General features: G+C 39.6%; 1 protein-coding gene across 1 annotated transcript in view; it reads left to right on the top strand.

The window, feature by feature from the left end:
• The first annotated feature begins 6 nt into the window (after positions 1–6).
• Positions 7–21,648, top strand: part of PCNX2 (pecanex 2) — a 153,718-nt gene continuing 132,076 nt past the window's right edge. Inside the window, exons 1-5 of the mRNA XM_057368443.1 lie at positions 7–159; positions 7,317–7,522; positions 9,657–9,771; positions 12,081–12,117; positions 12,982–14,265. Coding sequence (XP_057224426.1) covers positions 7–159; positions 7,317–7,522; positions 9,657–9,771; positions 12,081–12,117; positions 12,982–14,265 — 1,795 coding nt within the window. The remainder of the gene's footprint in view (positions 160–7,316; positions 7,523–9,656; positions 9,772–12,080; positions 12,118–12,981; positions 14,266–21,648) is intronic.

Genomic DNA, 21,648 nt, shown 5'->3' with positions numbered 1-21,648 from the left:
GCGGCCATGGTGTCGCCGGCGGCGCGGCTGGTGGGGCAGGGCGTGTGGGCGGCGCTGACCGGGGGCTGGTACCACGACCCGGAGCAAGGCGCCTTCACCAACAGCTGCCATCTCTATCTGTGGCTGTTCCTGCTGACGCTGCCCATGGCCCTGCACCTGGTGAGAGGGGCTGGGGGGGGCGGGCGGAAGGGAGCGGGTGGTGGGGTGGGAGCCATGGGCCCCGGCCCGCAGGCGGCACCGGCGAGGGCGTGTGCGCTCAGCGGGCTGTAAACTGCCCTCTTCGGGGCTTAAATGGTGGGCATACTGGGCTTTAGCTGAGGATTTTGTGTTTAAAGGTTAACGGGGTGAGTCCGCCGGCTGCGCTAGGCAGGGGYCGGACCCTTCGCCGTGCCGAAGGAGTTGTGTAGGGGTGCAGTGCTGGCCTCGGCAAGTGCTGAATGACCGTGGGGACGTTTGTTCAAAAATCTCTTTTGGAGACAGGTGTTTTGGGTTTTTTTGAAGTTTGATTCAGTCTTACCTGCTGAGAAGGGTAAATAGATGGAAAAATCCAGATACCGTGTAATTAATACGCCTTCCTGAATGTCATTGGTGAATCACATGGCTTTTTGTGACATGCAGCTCCCTTTGTGCTGAAATTTAAACTTTGCCAGTGCATTATAACTAGAGTTTGCTTGCCGGGCTTTAAAATTTATTTTCCTGAAAAGCTTGTAACTTTTGCTCTGTTTTTGTGTGTTTTCCTACTGTGTGAGAAAAGCTTAAAGTATGCTGGRTTACTGAATCTCTTTTGGTGTGTCCTTCAGTGATTATAGGGTTATATTGCTTCCGTTATAAATAGTTTTTATCCATTTGGTTCCCGGAGTGACTCAACTAAGTTCTGTTGAAATTTTCTTTGATTGGATAAAATTTCTAAATAGGCGTCTTCATCCTGCATGGTCAGATATGGCCCTGATTTTCAAAAGCAAAGACCGTTTATGAATTCCACTGCAATGCCAGTGGAAGGCACATCTTGTGTTTTTAAGYATGACTTCGTACTGGATTTTGTGGCACGGATTGCAGTGAATTCCTGTAAGCATAGCTCATGGAGTTAATGAACCAAGATAACAATATGTTTTCTTCTGTTTGGTAAGGTCAATTTCCTATGCAAATCTACATAGGAGGTTTAAAAAGCAAGAGTCTTGCCTTGTAGACTTACTGTCCAAGTCATATATGTGATTGAAAAGGAAAAGAACTGAAGGCAAACTTTTTTTYCCTAGTTCATGTAAGTATATATCTGGAAGAATATGTGTTTCCTGGTGGGAAACTTTTGAACTGATGGCATGGAAGAAGGTATGGGGTTTGCACAAAAGAATGAAGTGTWGGTAAAAGCTAAGGTAAAAAAAGCATTTTTGAAATGGAATGGGAGAAAACATAACTTATCTGCTGAACTCTCTTGAGCGTCATCTTTGCCTGTCTAGATGGACTCTCTTCTTCTGCAGATGGACTTTCTGATGAATCATCTGGTTAAATGCAGGACTTGTGTTCTTGAGCTAATGTACTGCTATGGGAATTCTTTGTCCTTGATAAGAATAAGGCATTTATTATGAAGGCTGCCTAAGAGTAATTATGTCCTTACATGTTTTTCTTGTTTTTAAGTGCCTTGTTTCTAAGTCCTTGTAAACTTACGTAAGACGTCCATTCTTGTCACTTGAAAACTTGAACCTGCTTTTTCACTAAAGGTCTTCTCTGGCTGGCTTATAATAGATTTTGTTTATAATATGCAATACTCTTTGTGGAGATGTTACATACTTGACTCCAATAGTTTTGAATTCGGCTAAAGCAGTCAATGATGTTTCTTGAAACGGCAAAATCAAAACAGATCAGAGTACTACTTTTTAAATTTTTTCTTTGCTTGGAATAATCTTACTTTTGTTGAAGTCAGGAAGTCTCTCTAAAACAGTATGATTTGAATCAAATGGCAAAATGCATCAATCTGTTTTTAGTTTTTTTCACAGCGGCTCAGCAGAGGCGTGCTGACAGTAGCACTGAGAAGCTTAAAGTATCAAGTTGTTTCTGTTCTGTGGATCGAGAATTTCTTTCTCTAGCTTCGTCAGCATAGCTYACTTTGGTACTAAGGATTCCTTTATTAGCTTCCCCGCCCCTGAAAATGCAGTTGTTTCCATAATTTTCTTTCTCATTTATCATTTGTACATTAAAAATGTAGACTGGATATTTGGAGCATCATTGCTGTTAAAACCTAGTTTCAAAATTATAATGAGATATCTGCTAACCATGCCATATCAACTCTCATAATATATTAAGAATTAAAGGTCTCTTATTCCACCAAACAGTCCAGGGTTTGTCCAGTTTCCTAGGTGTTTTGCACATGAAAGTAGTGATAATTCTTTAGTATTCAGCCCCAGTAAAACACCAGTGACCCAGAGAGGCAACTTTGAGAAATACTTGTTCTATAGCTTATTTTACAAGCCACAAGAGAACATATATCGTGTTTGGGTGAGTCCTCAAAACAACATACTGAATGTTTTTCCTGCCTTTTATTGGACAGGGAACCCTTGAACTTACAGGATTGTTCCTTCTTACTCATTAGATCTTCAAATCATGCTGTGATAGGAGAAGTACAACATGGCAGTATAAGGGTGTGGGCACATAAATTACTCAGAGGTAAACTGTGATAAAACTTACAGTGTGTCAGCTGCTTCCAGTCCCACTTGGCCATGTTTTACCCCACTCTATCTCTCTGTAAAAGTTAAGGATACATTTATCTCCGCTGCAGAGAGATAGATTACACTGTTAATGCTATATTTATTATTTGGTAGGACACACACTTAGAACTCARTGTACACTCCTGGAATTTTATTTGCTACCTGCTTTCCTATATTTAATACATATTATGTAGTATGTATTATATACATATTATACTTATGTATATGTGACAGACATCTCTTAGTACTGATTCCCCTTAATTAACATATAAATATGGATATTTGGCCCCAGTGTTGATGTCTCTGATGAAAGTGGCTGACATTTGTTTGGTAGTTCCCTAATTTGTGTTCTGTGAGGCCCAGGTGCAGCACTGCCTTGCTTTAGATGCCTCAGGGGCTCCAAAAGTGGCTGGGATGCATCTGGGTCTAAGCACCCTGAATCATTCAGCCCAATTTGCAAGGTGTGGTATTTTGTTCAAAGGTTATGTAYCTTTATGTATATATCTCGGTCACCTCTACCTTTGTGCTACTCAAATAATGTCAGTAGACACGTGAAGGAGAATGTGGCTGTTCTCTGGAGGAAACTCTGGGCAGGTAGAAACCCCAAGCAAAGGTGTCCCATACATGGTGACATCAACTCTGTTGCATTTGCAGTARGTTGGGCCACATTTCTGCATTTCTGGCTATGACCCCACACTATTCTGGTGTGGGGTACAACAACAGAAGCTACTGGAGAACAAAAAGTACATTATGATAGAGTTTTTTAATGGGGCAAGAATGAAGAAAACTAGGGCTACAGCTTCCATAGAAACCTGTGGGAAGTCATGAAGCCTGCTTTCTAATGAATTTGTATTTGTGGACTTTTTTATTTTCTAGCTTCTTATAAGATGTCAGCTCAATTGAAGCTTTTCCTGTCACTGGGGTGGCATCAAAATGTMGGGGAGGGAGCTGTGTGGGTTCCTCTCATTAATGGAAGAGGTGTGCTGCTGTGACAAGCAAGTGGGGTGTATTCCCCCAGAGTTCACTGAATAACTTTTTAATTCTTTGTCTACCTTTCAACCGAAGGGGATGGAGGGAGATGATGAATACACAGACRCATGGTGTGATTATAAAACTTCATTTTCATAGAAAACCAGGTTAATTGTAACTATAGTGCAYCAAAAGTGAGTCTGTCATCCAATTCCTCAGTGGTCTGTAACTTCATTCCTCCTTAGCATGGATTTGATAGCTTTCACCTATCTGTACCTGGGAACACCAACTGCTGTCATATGATACTTGTACTTTATGCGAGAATCCTGATTCAGACAATGGAGGGCTTTCCATTATCAGCTTAACTTTCTTCTTATTCCTCATGTGGGCAGGGAGCAGCCAGCTGGCTTGTAGTACTCAGCCTGCCCCAAGATTCAGAGTATTAAAGATGCACTGGCCGTGTTATGCATCGACAGTCTTGGTATGGAGAGTGCACTAAAACACACTGTCTCGGACAGATGGGCAGGGAGACCACGGGCTGGCTCAGGGCACAGCTCTGGTAGGTCTGGTCACAAGATGAGGGATGAGGACATGCAGCACTCAGCATTTGCTAAAACTGGCCCTGTTTTCCACTCAGAAATCTGGGAGCTTCCTTTAAGTTTCTCTTGTAGCATGCTCTCTGCACACACAGACTGTGCTACTGGAAGTCTATTTTTGTTGTGTCCTCTTGACATTATTCATATAATATTTATTAGGCTTTATGAATGTCACCTATAAAGCACTTTTTTTTTAGTCGGCTATTCTGAGTTGTTATTTAATAATGAGTGGTTGATCTGTGCCTTTTAGTGTATARGTTGAAGAGATTCCTTGGAAGTTGAACAAACGTTTCTTAAACAAGTCATTACAGACAATTTGCCATCACTCTGTGAAACCAAGCAATTTCTAGCTCGTTTTAGAAAAACATTACTCATAAACCACAATTCTTCAACCTCAAGTTCTTCAGCGTCATCTACCAAGCCTTATACCCTGAGAACATGACCTTGCAAATGGATCCTTTTTCTGGCTCAGGTTCACTAAATCACTGAAGGGTATGCTGGGTTGGTATGTACACCATACCATGAAGTCCTCTTAGGAGACTAAGCCTCAACTTGTAGTAAGTCATGTTTGACTTGTTAGGGATCATTGGTGGTATGTACATCCTAAATAGCTTCTCCATTATTGTGAAATAGATTTTTTTAATCTGAATCAGAATAGTCATGAAAAAGGATTTGCCTGAAAATTTTCACATGTACATCTTGATGGTATGAAGTCCCAGTGAGCCAAAAGCTGCATCAGAATTGCAACCCACTTGCTTGTCACAACACAGGAATGATTCAACATATTAATTTCAACATCAAGATAAATGTGGTGACTTGTTTGAAAGATTAAATAAGCATGCCTTATTCCCTTCCCTTTACCTGTGTGGCTGGTGTGATTTATTTATGAATCTGAAAAAATGAGAGATTTCGTCCTGAAGTACAGACTGCTCTTAAAAATTAACTTCAGTAGACTTTTAGCAAATCCTGAGTATTGAAAATCTTTATTTTCTTTTTTTGTTTTGTTTTCTTTTTTCTGTTTTTTTTTTTGGGTTTTTTTTTTTTTTTTTTTTTTTTTTTTTTTTTTTTTTTTTACTTGGGGTTTTTTTTTTTAATGAATATATGGCATATTGACATTGACAGGCTGCCTTATCTCAAACAGCACTTTATGGCCTTCAGTATCTTGTGTGATTACAAGAATCATGTGTGCAGAAAACTGGGTAACTGCTCAGTCCATTCCTTGCAAGTTTTTGTACTCTGCCTTTCACCATAATGATCTGAGCACCTTCCAGTAGTGTATTAAGTGACGTGACTACACATCTGTCACATCTTATCTGTTCTCCTTTCCTTCCCTGGGGGCAGAGTCACATATAGTGAAATGGCTTGTTTTGGTAGTGTTTTAATGCAGTCTGTGCCTTCTGTGAGCATACACGCCTGTATTGCAAAAACAGATAGATAGTCAACCTTGTTGTTGTTCATTTGGTAATAAAAATATTTTGGGAAAGAAAAGTAGAAGGGATGCTATGTTTTGATGCTGTGTACAAGTCTGAAGGATAAACTGCTGTTTAGGAAATGCAATAAGAATAGCTGGAATTTTTAGTATTGCTCATTTCAGAAGAAAAAGTACAGAGAAATAAAGTGGTTACTCTTGTGTATTTTTAAAGTATGTGTATGGTATCAGTTTGTAAACAAACATTTAGTTTATTTAGAAAATAAGGTATTCCTTCTGAGGCTCTGCTGGGCTGAGTTGAGGCTTTCAAAAGCCACAAGTCAAAAAACTGCTGTTTGCCTACAGTAAGGACTGAACTTTTCAGATAATTTCATTATATTCTTTTTTATTGCATTGTGACTAAGTCTGATTTGAAACTACCTTTTTAAATATGAYTATTGTCCAAAATAACACTTTGAAYCCAAWGTTTTCTCCTTTGTTTCAAGTGTAGAAGGATGGGATGAGAAGTGCACATAGGACTTTGTGATACAATTGCATTTTGCATATGTGTACTCTTCTGTCTGTTTCTCACATGCATTTTTTTTAAGTTTGCATGCTNTGTTGTTTTTTTTGTTTTGTTTTGTTTGCTACTTGGGGTGTCTTGTTGATGTGCAGGAATATATTTGAGCTCTATTTAAAAAAAAAGAACAAACCCTAAAACTTGAAAAGAGATTAAACTCACTATGAGACTGCAGCTGTGTAATGACAATACATAAGGGTGTTCTATGACTATGGAATGGTAAAGACTTTGGTACGTCAGTTGTAACTAAAAGTGTCCATTGCTGTGATTTGCCTTTCACTGTAAGGAAGTATTTGTATATAAAAATATTGTTAGTATACCATGTCTGTGAAAGACCTTTACAGACTATAGTGGAACTGTAATTAATTTTAATGACTAAGAACTATGGTGCTCATCACAGATCAGCAAACAGATCAGAGACAGCTGCAAATTAACAATTATGTACTTTGGGAAAAGAATTCAAAGAGGTTGTGTCATGGTTTAACCCTAGCTGGCAACTAAGCACCACACAGCCAATCGCTCACTCCTCCAGCCTCAGCCAGGACAGGCTGCATCTCCAACTGCATTTTTATTCATTTGTTTTGACTAGTCCTGACTAATTATTTAAAATTCCTCAGTGGTTAAAGTATTTGGGAACATGTGAGGTGTTAGAAAATGGACRTCAAACTACAGTGTTTCACTGTAGAGTCATATCTGACACGCAGGGTAAGAGGACAGAATTTTTCTAAAGGAATTACCTGTTTGTAGCTTACTAATGTTTCATTTTGTGTCTCTATTTTTATTAATTTGTAGTTTGGTAAAGTCTGCAGCTGCATTAACATGGGAATGCAGTATTTTAAAAAGCTTTGTAATGTGTGTCAATTGTGAGATTTTACTGATTTTGATAATAAATGATATCCACAGCTAATAAAAAGAATGGACCTTGTGAAATAGTTTGAAACTTGAAGAAACCCTTAATTTTTTTTTGTGAGCAGAACTCAATATATATATTTTATTTAAAAATTTTAGCAGCATCTTCTCAAAACAAACTGTTATMATTGTGTCTTTATTATTTCTTTCTGTAGGCTTTTCCAGCAAATGCAGTGACAGTTTTTGTGTACTGCAGCTCGGTGACAGTGTTCTTCACAGTGATAAAGGTGATCAGCTACCGTTTGCACCTTATGTTTGATAAAGGCGAAGTAATTCAACARAAGCTCTCAAGAAAGAATGGAAGGCAATGTAAAGATACAGAGGTTCAAAAAGGAGAGGCAGTTCAGTCCTCAAATTGTAGGTAAGGTTTTCATTGCGTTGCTAGCACGTGATGTAAAATGGGTKAGTTTACACTATGGTTCTATGTAGCAGAAATGTCTGTTAAATGCAAGAAAACTCCTTACAGTTGTATGAGGAATGGCATTTTTAAGTGCTTTTACACTGGGTAGCTGAAGCATTCTTGTGGTTGAGCAGATTCAGAGGTCGGGCAGCAGTTGGGCAAAATGAAGGCTACAGAGGAGACATGTACTGGAAAGCTAACAGATCCTGGAGAAAACCTGGAAGAACTTTCCTGGGGAATCCCTGAATACTGCTTCTTTCCCCTTCCTGCTGTGCTTACCTGCTGGGAAGAGACAAGGAAATGACACGCACCTATTGGCAGAGAAAATGCTTTAATATCATGGCATTGGAAGCCTGACCTCATGTTGCCTTTGTGTGCTTGTAGTAACTTCCCTCTCAGATCCCACCTAGATGCATAAGTTGATTTTCCCCCTTGTCTTTTATTGTGACTGTTTCTGTGGTCGTGTTCATGAGGAAAGCTGGTACTGCTTTTGCTTCTCAGGGACATTTTGTAGGTGGTCGTAGCTTTTCTACTGAGAAGCCAAGTATTATTAGTCTTTGCTGCAAATAATCAATAAGGCTGTTTCCAGGCTGTGATGGTATTAAAGGTAAGAGCAGTAGTGGGATGAAGGCTACTACTGACATTTTCCAGATTTCTGTATTGGTAGAATGTTCCACTGCACACTCTTTGGAATAAATGGAGACTTCCCCTGCTGCTTTTTGAGGCCTGAGTCATACAAAAAAAAAGATGGCAAGTGACTTTTATTGATCCCAAGTGTTATGACAGATGTGAAAAATGCTGAAATAAGGTACATCCGGAAGTGACAGAAGCATAGAAATTTCCAAAGCAAGCATAAATTGAGTAGTTTTGTTAAAACTACCAGTCAAGCCTCAACAGATCTTGCATAAATTATTTTAGATGGGGTTATGACTTTCAGACTGTTTTGGCTAAGAACTAAAGGTGGAATAATTTAAAAGTTGCATTTTAAGTCACATGACTAWTCCTCCCAGGCTGATTTGTGTATGCACAGCAATCCATTACTTAGTACTTGATAAGAAAATAAAGAACTTAATATTATTTTGACTAGATGGATGACAGAATTTTTTTAAACAGGCCTTGGTAGTTGGCAGGCTGGTTGTACAAGTTTTTGAAGCCAGTTAATTACAAAAATATATCATGGAAACATGATTGAGACTCCCTAGATAAATAATATTACAGCTCACATAGAGCTTTAGAGTTTTAAAAATAAGTTTTTGGTGAAAAAAATAACCCCATGAACAAATGAAAAGCCTCACCCAATGCTTTTTGACATTTCACTGTGGTGTTTTTCTGTTTTTCTGGTTTTTGTTTTGCTTTTTTTTTAATGTTTTTAAACTGAGGGTTTTTTGTGTTATACATGAGAAAGAGAATATTTGTAGGTTCTTGGTAGTAAACCTTGTCCAAAAATACTTCTTTATATCARTGGGAAAGGTAGTAGAAAATATGTGTCAAAGGAGTTAGTGGATAGTTCAATGTATCCACAAAGGAAGCGATCAATCAATTGCCTTATAATGTATGAAATTAGTAATGCCTGTATATTTGCTTTGCCTAAACTGGAGCAAATGTTTTACTTTTTGGTCTAATGATTATATTAATACTCACTATCTTGCATTTCAAATAGTTGCTTTATGGRAGGTTTCCAAATAAACAGGCAGTTAGATAAGCATTATGTACACAAGGACTTACAAAACAAAAATTGTGAMAGGAGTAGCATTTGATTGTAATATGTCCAATGAAAAGCCCCAAATAGCCTTTTGTGCCAGTACGTGTGTGTCAAGCAGGCATCCTAGCTCTACTACTGAAGAGACCATAATAATTTAAAATTGAGGGTCTTTTATTCTTTTATTTTGATCAAGTTGTCTTGGTGAGGAAGGAAGTGCTCAAAGGTGTTACAGTATTTTTACAGCCCCATGCTTTTATCATTGGAGGGGAAAGAAGTGCTGTTACTTCACTGTGCTGTGCTACTTCTTCCCATTTTGTTCTTATTCTTCAACTGCTTCGCAAAACTGACTGTGATAAGAAGCATTCCTTTATTTCTCATTTCCTTCCTCTTCAGCAATAACTCGGGAGATCACGTCATCAGTGAGATCAGCCCAAATGGCTCTACCCAAACAATTCATGACAGTTCCAGAGTCCAGGCTCCACACTCGCAGGACTCACCTGGAGCCACGGTTAGTATGTGCGCTTGTCCAGCGGTGTCCTCACTTTGTGCAGTCCACAGCTCACCACACAAAGTTCTGTGGTGCCAGCTACTGATTGCWTGTAATGTAGGTCTGCTCCGAGGAGGAAGGGTCATTCCATGCATCTGCTGGGTGCACCGCTGCTGCCAGTCAGCCTTGTCCTGAGGGTTTGGCTTTGTAGAGCTGAACATACAAAATGCTGCGTTTCTTAGGAGGGCCCTCTCTGCTCTACAGATAGCAAGTGGCCTTTGTCAGTCTTGCCAGGAGCAGCTAGTTTTTGTGGCTGCTTTGAGAGAGGGAGAGGCTAATGCGACCAGAGCAGCCTCTTGTTGCCCCGATGGAATCTGCTCCTGGAGCATTAATAATTTGGTTTTGTGTAACTAGACTTACGGTTATAAAATGAACCAAAAACATCTCTTGAGTATTTAAACAAAGCCAATTTAAATCTCGGAGATGTCTAAGAGTACAGGTGCATTCAATGCCATTGGCCATGCTTTACAAAGCAAAGGTATAAGAAGTGAAAGAGGTGACGTCTATAAATGTTATTAAAGAAAAAAATAGGAAACACTCATGATAAATTGAAGAAATTTTCAAAAGATTTAGAAACACCATGACACTGTCTGTGTAATATTAAGCTGCTCCYTTGCATACTGTGATAACATCTTTAATTATGTGATGCCATGCTATTTTTTTCTACAGGACTCCTGCCTCAGTCAGTGCAGAGGATGGTTAGTGATTTCTGAATAAGTGGCTATTTGATACTTCATTYTGTCTTCATATTCCTCCACACCTACCCTTTATCCCTATTTATTGCAAATTATTCAAATCCTGGTCTGAATCAGAACTATTTCTTCATTTCCTGAAGTGTTTTTACCTTTTTGTAGCATCTGTATGATTCACAGACATTAATAGTTCTTTTGGTTAGTTTTTTTTTTTTTTTCTGTCCTACTCTCCAGTATTCTGGTATTTGTCCATTCTGCAAATCTTACTCTCCAGTATTCTGGTATTTGTCCATTCTGCAAATCTATGTCTTCCTGGGATCTCATGCTAGTCTCCCACTGCCAAACATGTAGGTTGGGTCTTGTCAAACCTAGTCTCCTGTTCTTGCTGCCAGGATACCACCACATAATTTTAGAAAATAAWAATTATTTTCTCTTAGTTTTGGTGCCTGCCAGTCAGAAGATAGCCACAGTTATTTTTTTTTTCAATGTCTTGTTTTTAATTACTCACTGTTAGGCTGCTGAATTTAAACTTCTAAAAGTATTTTCCTGGAGGTATTGTGTTTAGTTTTGAGCTCCCAGTTAGCTCCCATGCACACTGGCCTGCTGATGAGAATCCAGCAGAGGCCACCAAGGTGATTGAGGAACATGGTGAGTGAGGACAGGCAGATGAGATGTTTAGCCTTTGTGAGGCTGAAATCTTTTGTAAGAGTAGGAGAWGAGCTTTCTGCTGTCTTCAGCTTTCTAATAGTAAGATGCAGCAGTTTGTGCGTTTTCTTCTCCGAAGCGCCCAGTGACAGGATAAGAAACAGTTGCAGCCATGGAAAGCTACATTTAGATCAATTAGATTAAATGTCTTTTATGTGGGGTTGTTTTGTTTGTTTGGTGGTTAGTTTGGGGTTTGGTTTTTTTTTTCCCTATCAAAAGAGTGGTCAAATACTGGAAGAGGTTTTCCAGAGRAGATGTGAAATCTCCATCTCTGGAAATTTTCAAAACTCTGTTGGAGATGGCCCTGAGCAACCTGCTCAAACTGTACCTGCTGTGAGTGTGTGTGTATGGCAGAGGGGATTTGGACTAAATGACCTTCAAAGCTTTCTTGGAATCTAAATGATTCTATGTTAACTTAATGTCTCTGACCTCTAGTTTTCGACTGAGAAATACTTACCAATACTAGACCAAACTTTTCATTCTAGTGCTTTGGAAACACATAGCTGGAAAAGTGGAGCAGATAAACACATTCTGTTCCTTAATGATTAAAAGAACGTGTTTGGATTAGGCACTGCAAATCTTTTTTTTTTTTTTTTTTTTTTTGAACATCTTTTCTTTCCCCTCCCCAAACATCACACTTAATTGCAGTGATACAATTTAGAGTATGACTGTTCTACAACCATCTCCCCCACCCACCTCTTGCATTTTGTGCAAGGTACGTGTTCAAATTTCAGTGATGTTAAGCAGCTTACCAACGCTGTAATTAACCTTTGATTAGATAGTTATTGATAGCTCCATTGATAGATTATTTTTTCCCTACAGAATTTAATGAATGACCATGTTAATCCTGTGTGTTTATTTTAATTTTTTTAGGACCTGCCAACACGGGAAACTATTGAAGATCTTAGAGGTACTTTAAAGGCTTTATAAATCCCTTTAAACTGTTGTTTAATCATTGCTTGGCACAAAAAGTAATGGCACAATGGCAGGTTTTGTTGCGCCTCCTATTAGGATCTGAGTTGAAGAGCCAGACAGAACTGATTTTCAAGGGTATTCTAACATCTAAGCTTTCTCGGCTGTCAGCTAAGCTGTTTGGGATGCAAATTTTTGAGGGGTAAGCAAATAGCTCTCCCCTTTTTGATACAGGGAGAAGAAAGAACCTTCCCCCCACATTCTTGGGAAGCTCTGTGCTTCTGTAAAGCATTAAACTAGGAAGCTAACACTTGGATTGCATATTAGAACCCTTAAATATCTGACTGTAGACTTCTGTTGTAATTGTTGACCTTTAACTCTCTAGTACATATTCCAGTACACCTTGCTTTAGCTACACTTCCAGTGCCTCAGCTTAAAATTTTAAATATTATCTCCTTTTTGTTAGGGCTAATTACCATATCCTATGTGACCATTTAGGAATTGCAGAAAGTGATGTAGCAAACCTCAAACTTGCAGCATTGGCTTATTTTTTCTTTCATCTCTCCTTAAGTGGGGATGGTTCTGTAAAATATTTTGATTTTGAAATTAGCTGTTTTTTCAGCTATTTTGATTGTTTAGATATGCTGCTACATTTGTCCTGACTTGGAAAGGTTCTATCTTGCTTTTGTCCTATTTCATATGCAGCTAACAAAAAACCTCTTTGGCTTTGGAACTGTTTTAATGAGCTACATCATCATTTAATGAGCTTCCTTTGCTCTGTTCTGGATCAGATTTTTTTAGTTAACGGTCTTATGATTACTCTTCATGTTTGTGAGACCTAATGTCCAAATTTTTTTCTTAGGTGTTATGGTACTAGAAGACCAGGCTACAGAACCAATTTCATCTACCTCACCCTGTATCAAAGCAGATATATTACCTGTTTCTACAACCTCTGGTTCAGGTGCCACCACATCAGCAATAGTGACAAAACCAACTGCTATGGAAACATTTCCTGGTAATGGAGTAAATGAAAAAGGAGTGAATGGACAGCCATGTGGACAGCATGGATCCCAAGATGTTCTTGTGGACAGAGACGTAGCTAAAAACTTCTCCAATATTTCTTCATCACAAGGTGATATTTTAAGGACTGGAGTTTCTTCAGAGCCATGGGACAGTGAAAATTCTGTTATTTCAGAGCATTTGAGTAATCCTAAAAGCTACAAAAGAGAAAAATTGCCAGATGGGTCACCACAGACAGGCTTTCCCAGTAACTGCCCACAGTGCAATGCCATTGCAACCAAAGGGCACGAGCACGTGGGAAGTTCTTGCAATGATGGTGATAGCCATGAGGACCTTGATTGCTCAGACAGTGAAACTGCTGTTGCAGTTGTGGACAATTCTCTTCCTGGAGACCAGCTGTGTGAGCCCATCAAAATMGTCATCACAATGAGTACTACACCAAACACCACCCTCAGTGACCTGCCAGGCTCTGTCTGCTTACAGGAAGCTGAGAGAACAAGTTCAGCCCTTGACTCTGGTGTAGTTAGAGCAGGCTGGTCAAGCGAGCAGATTAATGAACAGCTCAAAATCCCTGTTATCACATTTGATCTGTCTGATGATAGTAAAGCTAAGCCTTGCTCAGAAGTCAGTGAAAGTGACAGAACTCCAGAAATGTTAAGGGCAGAGCTGTCATCCAACCAATGCTCTGGCTATGAATCAGGTGATGCAGTAAAGGAGCATAGCAACCCAGCAAACACACCTCTAGAAACTAACACTTGTTCAGATCCAAATGAGGAAAATGCTTTGGAAAATGTCCAGACTGTGGATTTAAGTTCTAAGGAAGAACTGCATAACCTAGACCCGCAGTCCTGTAGAACTGCTCATGAAAAGAGGCACATGCGGGTGYTGAGTGTAGACAGCGGGACAGATGTGCTTTTAAGTAAGAATCTCATGGAGGTATCTGACAAAGAAAAGACCTTACCAACCTCTAAATCAGATCTAGAAGCTAAAGAAGGACAGATGCCCAATGAATCTAACTTTCTAGAATTTGTCTCCCTCTTGGAATCCATTAATACTTCAAAGATGAAGACATCTAATCAATCCACTGTCAAAACGGAGATGACAAAGGAAAATGGGCTTGTTGGAGGTATTATGCATTCCTTTATTCAAAAAGATGTTGTGGAGAGTTTAATTATTTATAGCTGCTTAACTGGGTATCTGCAGTAGGGCAAACTCCCAGAGGAAGACTGGTTTTACTAATAGGGCCAGGGTAGGGCTGTGCTTGGTGGGACAAAGTGTTTCAGTGAAAGTCTGATGGTGTCAGCTGCTGTTTTTCAATATTTTTATCTCCTTAAACAAAACTGTTTTTCTTCCTCTAGRAAACATACTAATAGCCTGAGTAGGTGTCCATTTTGTATCTAGAATTCTGTACTAAAATAGCATGGAATTGTTGGAATACCAAAAGTATCTTGCAAAAATGTGTATAACTATAGCCTTACACCTGCCCTTGCCCATCKTACCAGGTGCATGTTGAAGAGTTGTCTTGTGTGCCTCTTAAGTATGTAGAAATCTGAAACTGTCACAAGTGATGGTTCAACTTTTAGCTAACACCGGTGTGCACGCATGCACAGATTRCTAAATCTCCTGAATGGTTTTGGGTTGGCTTATAATTAAAAAAAAGACAAAAGGAAAAATCATGTATTTGATCCCAAGAGGTAAGGGGTTTGATTTTCAGTTACTTAAAATATTTGGATTTTAAGGAAGAAAGTTTGGTGGCTGTTTTTGGTGAAAGCCCCAGTATTTTAATGAAAAAYAGTATATTCCATGCAAGTTTCCATTTAAACAAAAGGGCTTTTATTTAAAACAGAAAAACCCAGCTACTTAAAAAAAAACAAACTATATGCCTTATAACTTATAGTTCTTATTGTGTAGAAACACCCGGTTTTAATCAGCATTCTCATGTGAACTCTGTGGTTTCTTTCTGTTGGGAAGGACTATTGTAGTGTCTCTAGGCACTATTAGTAAAGCTATTTAAGGATGTGAGATATGGTTCAGTGAAGGCAGGTGCAGTCTCACTTCCCCAAGTGGTCAGTACAATTGGCTTAGAAGAATTGAGGTGAAGTGAAGTAAGACAAYCTGTATCTTCCCCTTCTCCAAAATRTTTGTTTTACCTTRGATCCTATAATAAGCTGTTTGAAGAAAGTCTAAGATGATGCAGTCTCAATACTTAGTTTGCCTGGAAGATAAGAAACTTGATGGCACCGTAGAAGAACAGCTTGGCGCTCCTATTTTGCCTGCTCCCTTTTCCACCAGCTCATTCCTGCAAGAACCTTCCATTACATGAAAAATGGCCAACAGTCTTAAAAGTTTGTAGCTTTTTAAAAAAACTCTTGTGAAATGTGTACTTAAAAAAATCAGATTTACCTTCTCAATGTGTCATTTTCTTTTAGATTCCATTTACCTTTCACTTTGTCTTTCTTTAAGTCTGTCCTATTCAATGCATTGGACACATCCATCTCATTCCATATTTCATTTGTGTCAATTTTTTCTTCTACTTTTTCTATTTCTTTCCTTCCTCTGTCATCCCTTCTGAGTTTAGACACCCCCCTCTTGTGCCACCTCGTTATTTGATTTCCTCTTCATATTGGTACTCTCTCTTCTTTCCTTCTGCTCTTCCTAGCATTCCACACTGTTGCTTCTTTTGGCTTTTCTTTCTATTGAGCCCACCTAAAACTGTTGCCGCCCTACAGCTTGCATTCACTTCTCCAGTACTTACTCTTCTGTCCATTCCTTCATCAAATTTTGCTCTTCCTWGACCTGCTGCCTCTCTTTGGTGCATCTTACCCATCTCTCCCTTCTTCTCAGACTGATTATTCTTCAGGACAGTTTCTGTCCTTCTCTGTCGAGTTTATCAGCCTGCCTAGCTGGCTCCAGTCTGTGCTCTGGTTGCCCAAGACAAGTGCTGAGCAAGCCCTGCTTCTCATCTGAGCCTGCTGAGCCTTGCTGGATTCCTGGGGTGCAGTCACCTGCCTGCACAACAGCATGCAGCAGCATGAGGGGTGAAGCAAGCAGAATGTGATTTTTTTGCTGTTTGTCAACCATAAAAAGGAGAATTTGCTCAATAATTGTACTTCTSAGTGATGTGACTTAGCTGGAAAAGAGAGTTTCAGAGGTAAATTTAAGTAAGAATTTTCAAARAGTGCAGCTAATGTAGAAAGGCCTTTCAGGCAGATAATATGAACAAGGAAGGATGTTTCATAAAAGAAAGCAGTGGGTGATCAGAATAAATCAGACTAAGATTTCATCGTGACAAAAAAAAATCCCAAATCCCAACCCCAAAACTTTATTAGTGTGTATGTAGTTGTTGTGCTTCTGATCTGGCAAACAAGATTCTTCTTGGATCAAGAAAGATCCAAAGGAAACAGAAGAATTCTGCTCTTCCCTCAAACCAAACTCTTATTTAGTGGCTTGAACTGAATTTCATGGAATGGTTTTGTTTGGAAGAGACCTTAAAGATCATCTGGTTCCAAACCTCTGCTATAGACAAGGACACCTTCCATTAGGCCATGATGCTCCAAGCCCCACCCAACCTGGCCTTGAACACTTCCAAGGATGGGACATTCACAGCTTCTCTGGGCAACCTGTTTTGGTGCCTCATCACCCCCAGAATAAAGTATTTCTTCCCAATCTAATCTAAATCTTCCTCTTTTCTGAAGTCTGTACTTTTGTGAGACAGTGAAGTTGAGCTGCGTACATGTATAGTTAAGTGTCCTTGTTTCCGGTGAGGGCTCAGCAAGTGTAACCCTGAAACAGAAGAGACACTGGAAGGGGGGTGCCCTGCAGGAGTAGGGATTACAATTATGGATTCTGCAACTTGAGCTGGTGCCGTGGGAAAAAAAAGATTCAATCTGAACTCCTTGAGCTTGGGAGAGGTAGTTCAAAGTTATTTTTAAGAGCAAGTGGGCTTTGTTTTCTAGCCTAGTCAGAATGTGCTGTTTGCTGAAATAAATTACTGTCATTACTGGCAGCTTCCCTGCTGCAAGACTAGATTTTAGGAATGAGAAAATCTTTAATTTGTTTACAACTATGCAATTGTAAATATGCTTTAACAATATAGCATCTTGGAACAGATCTGAATAAACAATGTTAGAGTGGTTGTTAAAAAAAGTGTATATGTGGGAATACAGAGCAAGTCAAGATATGCACCAGTTGTTTTGAGGGAGGAGGTGGGTTCTGTTTGGTTTTTTTTTTCTTTTAACCTTGCAAACCATCTAATTGGCAAAAGTTGATAATAGACATCTGGTCCAAATGAGCATGAAATGCACCCCAGAAAGGTTTTTATTAGTCAATGTGATAAACTTGGCGAATTCTTGGAAAGCTGGATTTTCAGAGCTGTGTGAAAGAAAGCTGATATTTTGCTTAATTTGTGGAAGGTGGGGAAATGTACTCATCAGAACAGTCTGGCAAGTGAGTGGRTGTCATGGATGGGTTAGGGATGTCTATGTTAGGGGTAGTCCCTCACACCTATGTGTGTTCTGTGGAAATAGAAGAGAGTTATCATCCTGACCATGTAAGCCTTTGCCAGTAGACAGCTTGATAAAATGCAGTATGAGAAAATGAAAGCCTTTCTTTATACTACTAAGGGTGCCAGATTTAACCTGTTAAAATATAGGAAATAAAAGCTCTAAGACTTGTTCTATAGCCACTACACCTCTTCTAGATTGTGAGAAAATACCACTGACACTGTTGCTAAAACTGACTTTCAGACCAGTGTCCTTTCAGTTTTGAATCACACTTGTACCACCCACGTGGTGAAAGTGTGTTGTAGGGCAGCTGCAGACTTTTTTCATACTCCAAGAAGTGTAAGTAGAGCTGGGTTTATTGACTGCTTTGGGTCCCCTCTGATGTGTCTTGAACCAAGTGGGAGCAGTTGTGCATCAGACTTATGCAGGGCAAAACCTYCTGTGTGTCCCTTTTGGCACAGCTGGCTTGTAATCTAGGACAAGCCATATTATCACCCAGGGAGCAAAGCCTGCCGTGGGAGTGGTGGGTACTGACGTGGGAGAAACTAAACCAGGACTACATGGCCTGAATTTAGATGTTTTGCAGGCTGTTTTTAGAAAAGGTACTCATCATTCTGGGCAGTGCACAAACCACAACCTTGAGTGAATTGTTCTGGATCCCGAGCAATTACCCTTCTACTATAAAAAACTAAAACATGCTCCTTTGGGTATTTTTAGACGTTTTTTGTTTTCCCTTTGCATGTGAGAAAGAGGGCTATCACATGCCATRTAGTCATGAGGAAGAGGGATCTTGTGCATTGAGTCACCAGTGCAGTTGACAGTTGTGGTGGGAAGTGACAGTGAGGGATTTTGCTGGCAGGTGGGTAGCATTTAGGAGATAAAGCCCTGCCTGGTGCTAGCTCATCTCTTGGAGCAGCTGTGTGTCATTCCTGACTCTTGTGATAGAGAGGAACCACACAGCATGTGGTGCCCCTCTTTGGTTGAAGAGGAACTGGTATGCAGAACTCAGTTCTCTAAATCTGATACTGAGTATGTGAGATTCAACCTTGACAGGTTGAAATTTTAAAATTTGGGTCTTTGAACTGAAGAGGTAATAGTATGATGACAAGGCTGATGCCTGTAAAGAAAATAYGAGGTTACTTCAGAGGTCTGTATTYGGGTGTAATTGGTAGGCATAATGACTGGGCTACTTATCCCTGGCTCTGTTGCTGACATAGAGATTGTTTCAGGCAAGTCATTTCCTGTAACAGGTACAATGCCTATTGCTAGWTTTTCCTGTTGCTTCAGGATTAATGTAGCAATCCTCATTAATGGGTAATGCTATGTGCTTCTGCAGTGTTGCTGCTGAGTTCTTRTAGCAATTCTTGGACAGTGTGCTATTCCCTGGGCTCTCTTGTTGTTTGGTGGATGACCAGATTAAATATCAGTTCTTTCTTTTATTGTATTTGTGGCATAATGGGTTAATTCGGAATTGAGAATTAAGTGYATAAACCAGCTGTTTCTGCTAAAGCAGTTGGTGAAGGAAGGGTTAGGAATGTCCTTAGGATTTATACTCCAGATATGTGAATGGCACATCTCACATCTTGTAGAACTTTTGTTTCATGCCGGTACCAACAAAAACACAGAGCGTTTTGAAGTCAATTCTCTGTAACTGATAGGCAACAAATATATTTTAAAATGAAACTTTCTATTTTGGAGCRTAATGTTGTTGAAGAAAATGGATTCTGTAGCAAAGCAATTAATGGACAGAAGGGAGACAGGTTTAATTAGCTTAATTCTGCTTACCCAGATTTCAAGCCAGATGGTGTTTGAAATTATGACAGCAGTGGCATTTTGTCTTACAAGACTGAATCATGGAGGTTGGGATAGGGATATGCAAGTAAAATATGAGGCAGAAGGTTTGGAAGATTCTGGTAAGGGGCCACAAAATAGTAAAAATGTTTCCGTGAAAAGTTACTGAGCAACRAAGTTTCATTCTAATTACCTAATAATAAGGCAAATTTAAGGTTAAGATACACTGATAATTACTGTGTCACAGAATTGTAGAATGGTTTATGTTGGAAGGGACCTCAATAAATACCAYGAAATTCCAACTTGCYCTTGCCCTGGGCAGGGACACCTTCCWSTAGATCAGGTTGCTCAGAGCCCCATCTACSCTGGTCTTGATGAGGGATGAGGCATCCATAACTTTTGTGGTACAGATTACCAGTTCCTCACCACCCATCACAGTGAAGAATTTCTTCCAAATATCCCATCTAAACCTTCCCTCTTTCAGTTTAAAGACAATCCTTCTTGTTCTATCATTACATACTCTTGTAAAAAGTCCCTCTTCAGATTTCTTGTGGTCTCTCTTCAGGTATGGAAAGGCTGAAATTTAATTTCCCTAGAGCCCTCTCTAGGCTGAAATCTCAGACAAGAGTCAGACAAGGCTCTAACCCTTTCCTCACAGGAGRGAGTTTCCATCCCTCTGATCATCCTTCTGGCCCTGCTTCAGACTCACTGTATTTACATAGCTACAAAGGCTGCTCCATTTCAACTGTAAAACTGTTTTCAGCCCCCTCCCAGAGTCAAACAACAGTTTGACGGTAAAGATGATTTGGGATGCTTAAAATCTGTTCTGTAAGTGAAAAAGTKACATGGCAAAAGAAATCCTGGTACTTTAACTGCTTTTAAATTAGAGCTCCTTTGTCAGCACTGGAATAGTATMCTTTTAAATAATGTTGCTATACTGTTAAAAATCTTTAGAGCAGACAAAAATGTTTACAGGAAGTATCTTATATATGGGACATATAAGAATTGTCCTTCTTGGTAAGTATTTTACCTGGGTAACTTAAGGTTGTATCTTGTGTCYTGTCAAAATATGAAAATGGTGTACAGACCAAAACTTGGCTGTGTGCACAGGACTCTTCTGAATCATCCTGCCCCAAGACTGATTTAGCCATGAGTGCTGATAGTCGCACCTCACATGTCTGAGTCATGTGGCATATAATTTCCAGATAAATTATGTGGTTATTGCAGAGCCTAGGTCTGATCTTGATACTACTGTGAGCCCAGCCATGTACGCGCTGGAGACGTGTGGAGCAGTGGRCAAGGGTAAATGGCACAGGGAAAAGTGCAAGTACACTGCCATGTTGTCCTTTTCAGTCTGCTCTCACACATGGAAAAGACGTTTCCTAGTATTTGAGCTTTGCCAGCACAATTCCCATGCAGGGAGCATTTGGTGACGTAGAGCTGATTGCGTACTCTGGCAGGACACTCCTAGTCTAGACACCTCTATCTTCATTTAAATACTGAAGGTGTAAGTCACTTGGAAGATGAATAATAATCTTGAAAACCAGTCACAAATCCATCATGGCCCACCTTTCCAGTGCTGGAAGTACTTATCACCATGGTATGGTTTGACTGGTGTATAAAGCCTGTAAGAAGCAGTATATTTACATTTTGGTTGTTATGACTCTTTACCACAGGAGGAAAAAGAATTCTACAAGGCTTGTGGTTGGGAATGGTAAAGAGAGAGGCATTTTCTGAAACCTCTAGATAATCAAATTTGAAAAATCTTTTTAGTTGCTCCAGCCCTAAAGCTAGTTTGRGGCACTATGGGACCAATTAGGTTATTAAAACCACAGTTTCTGATCTCTGTCCATTGTTCTTACAGCTTGAACAGTTCAAGCCTTTAGGAAGGTCATTTTGATTAGGTGTCTATGGCTCYATCACCACCCACAGGTATGCTTACATCATTAAGGGGCTGCTTCAGCAAAGACACAGTTTCTTCCTCAACTGGAGTTTGAATATTTAACTAGGAAAGGAGAGAATTGTTGTCTGTTCCCCTAACTGCCTATTTAGATTTTTTTTTTTAATACAAAATAGAGTAAAATAGATCCAGAAGACCTAGTGAATTTTGCCTCCATGCACAACAGAGACAAAATATTTCCCTACACTAAACTGGTGCTCATTTCATTGTATTTATAGCACAGGAAGTCAGGACCCTTGGTTGTCACATGCTACAA

Source organism: Malurus melanocephalus, unplaced genomic scaffold, assembly GCF_030028575.1.
Source record: "Malurus melanocephalus ecotype Western Australia unplaced genomic scaffold, MMel_1.1 scaffold_92, whole genome shotgun sequence".
NCBI classification, from domain to species: Eukaryota; Metazoa; Chordata; class Aves; order Passeriformes; family Maluridae; genus Malurus; species Malurus melanocephalus.
Note: the sequence above shows the minus strand (reverse complement) of the source record. Positions and strands in the feature narration are given on the sequence as shown.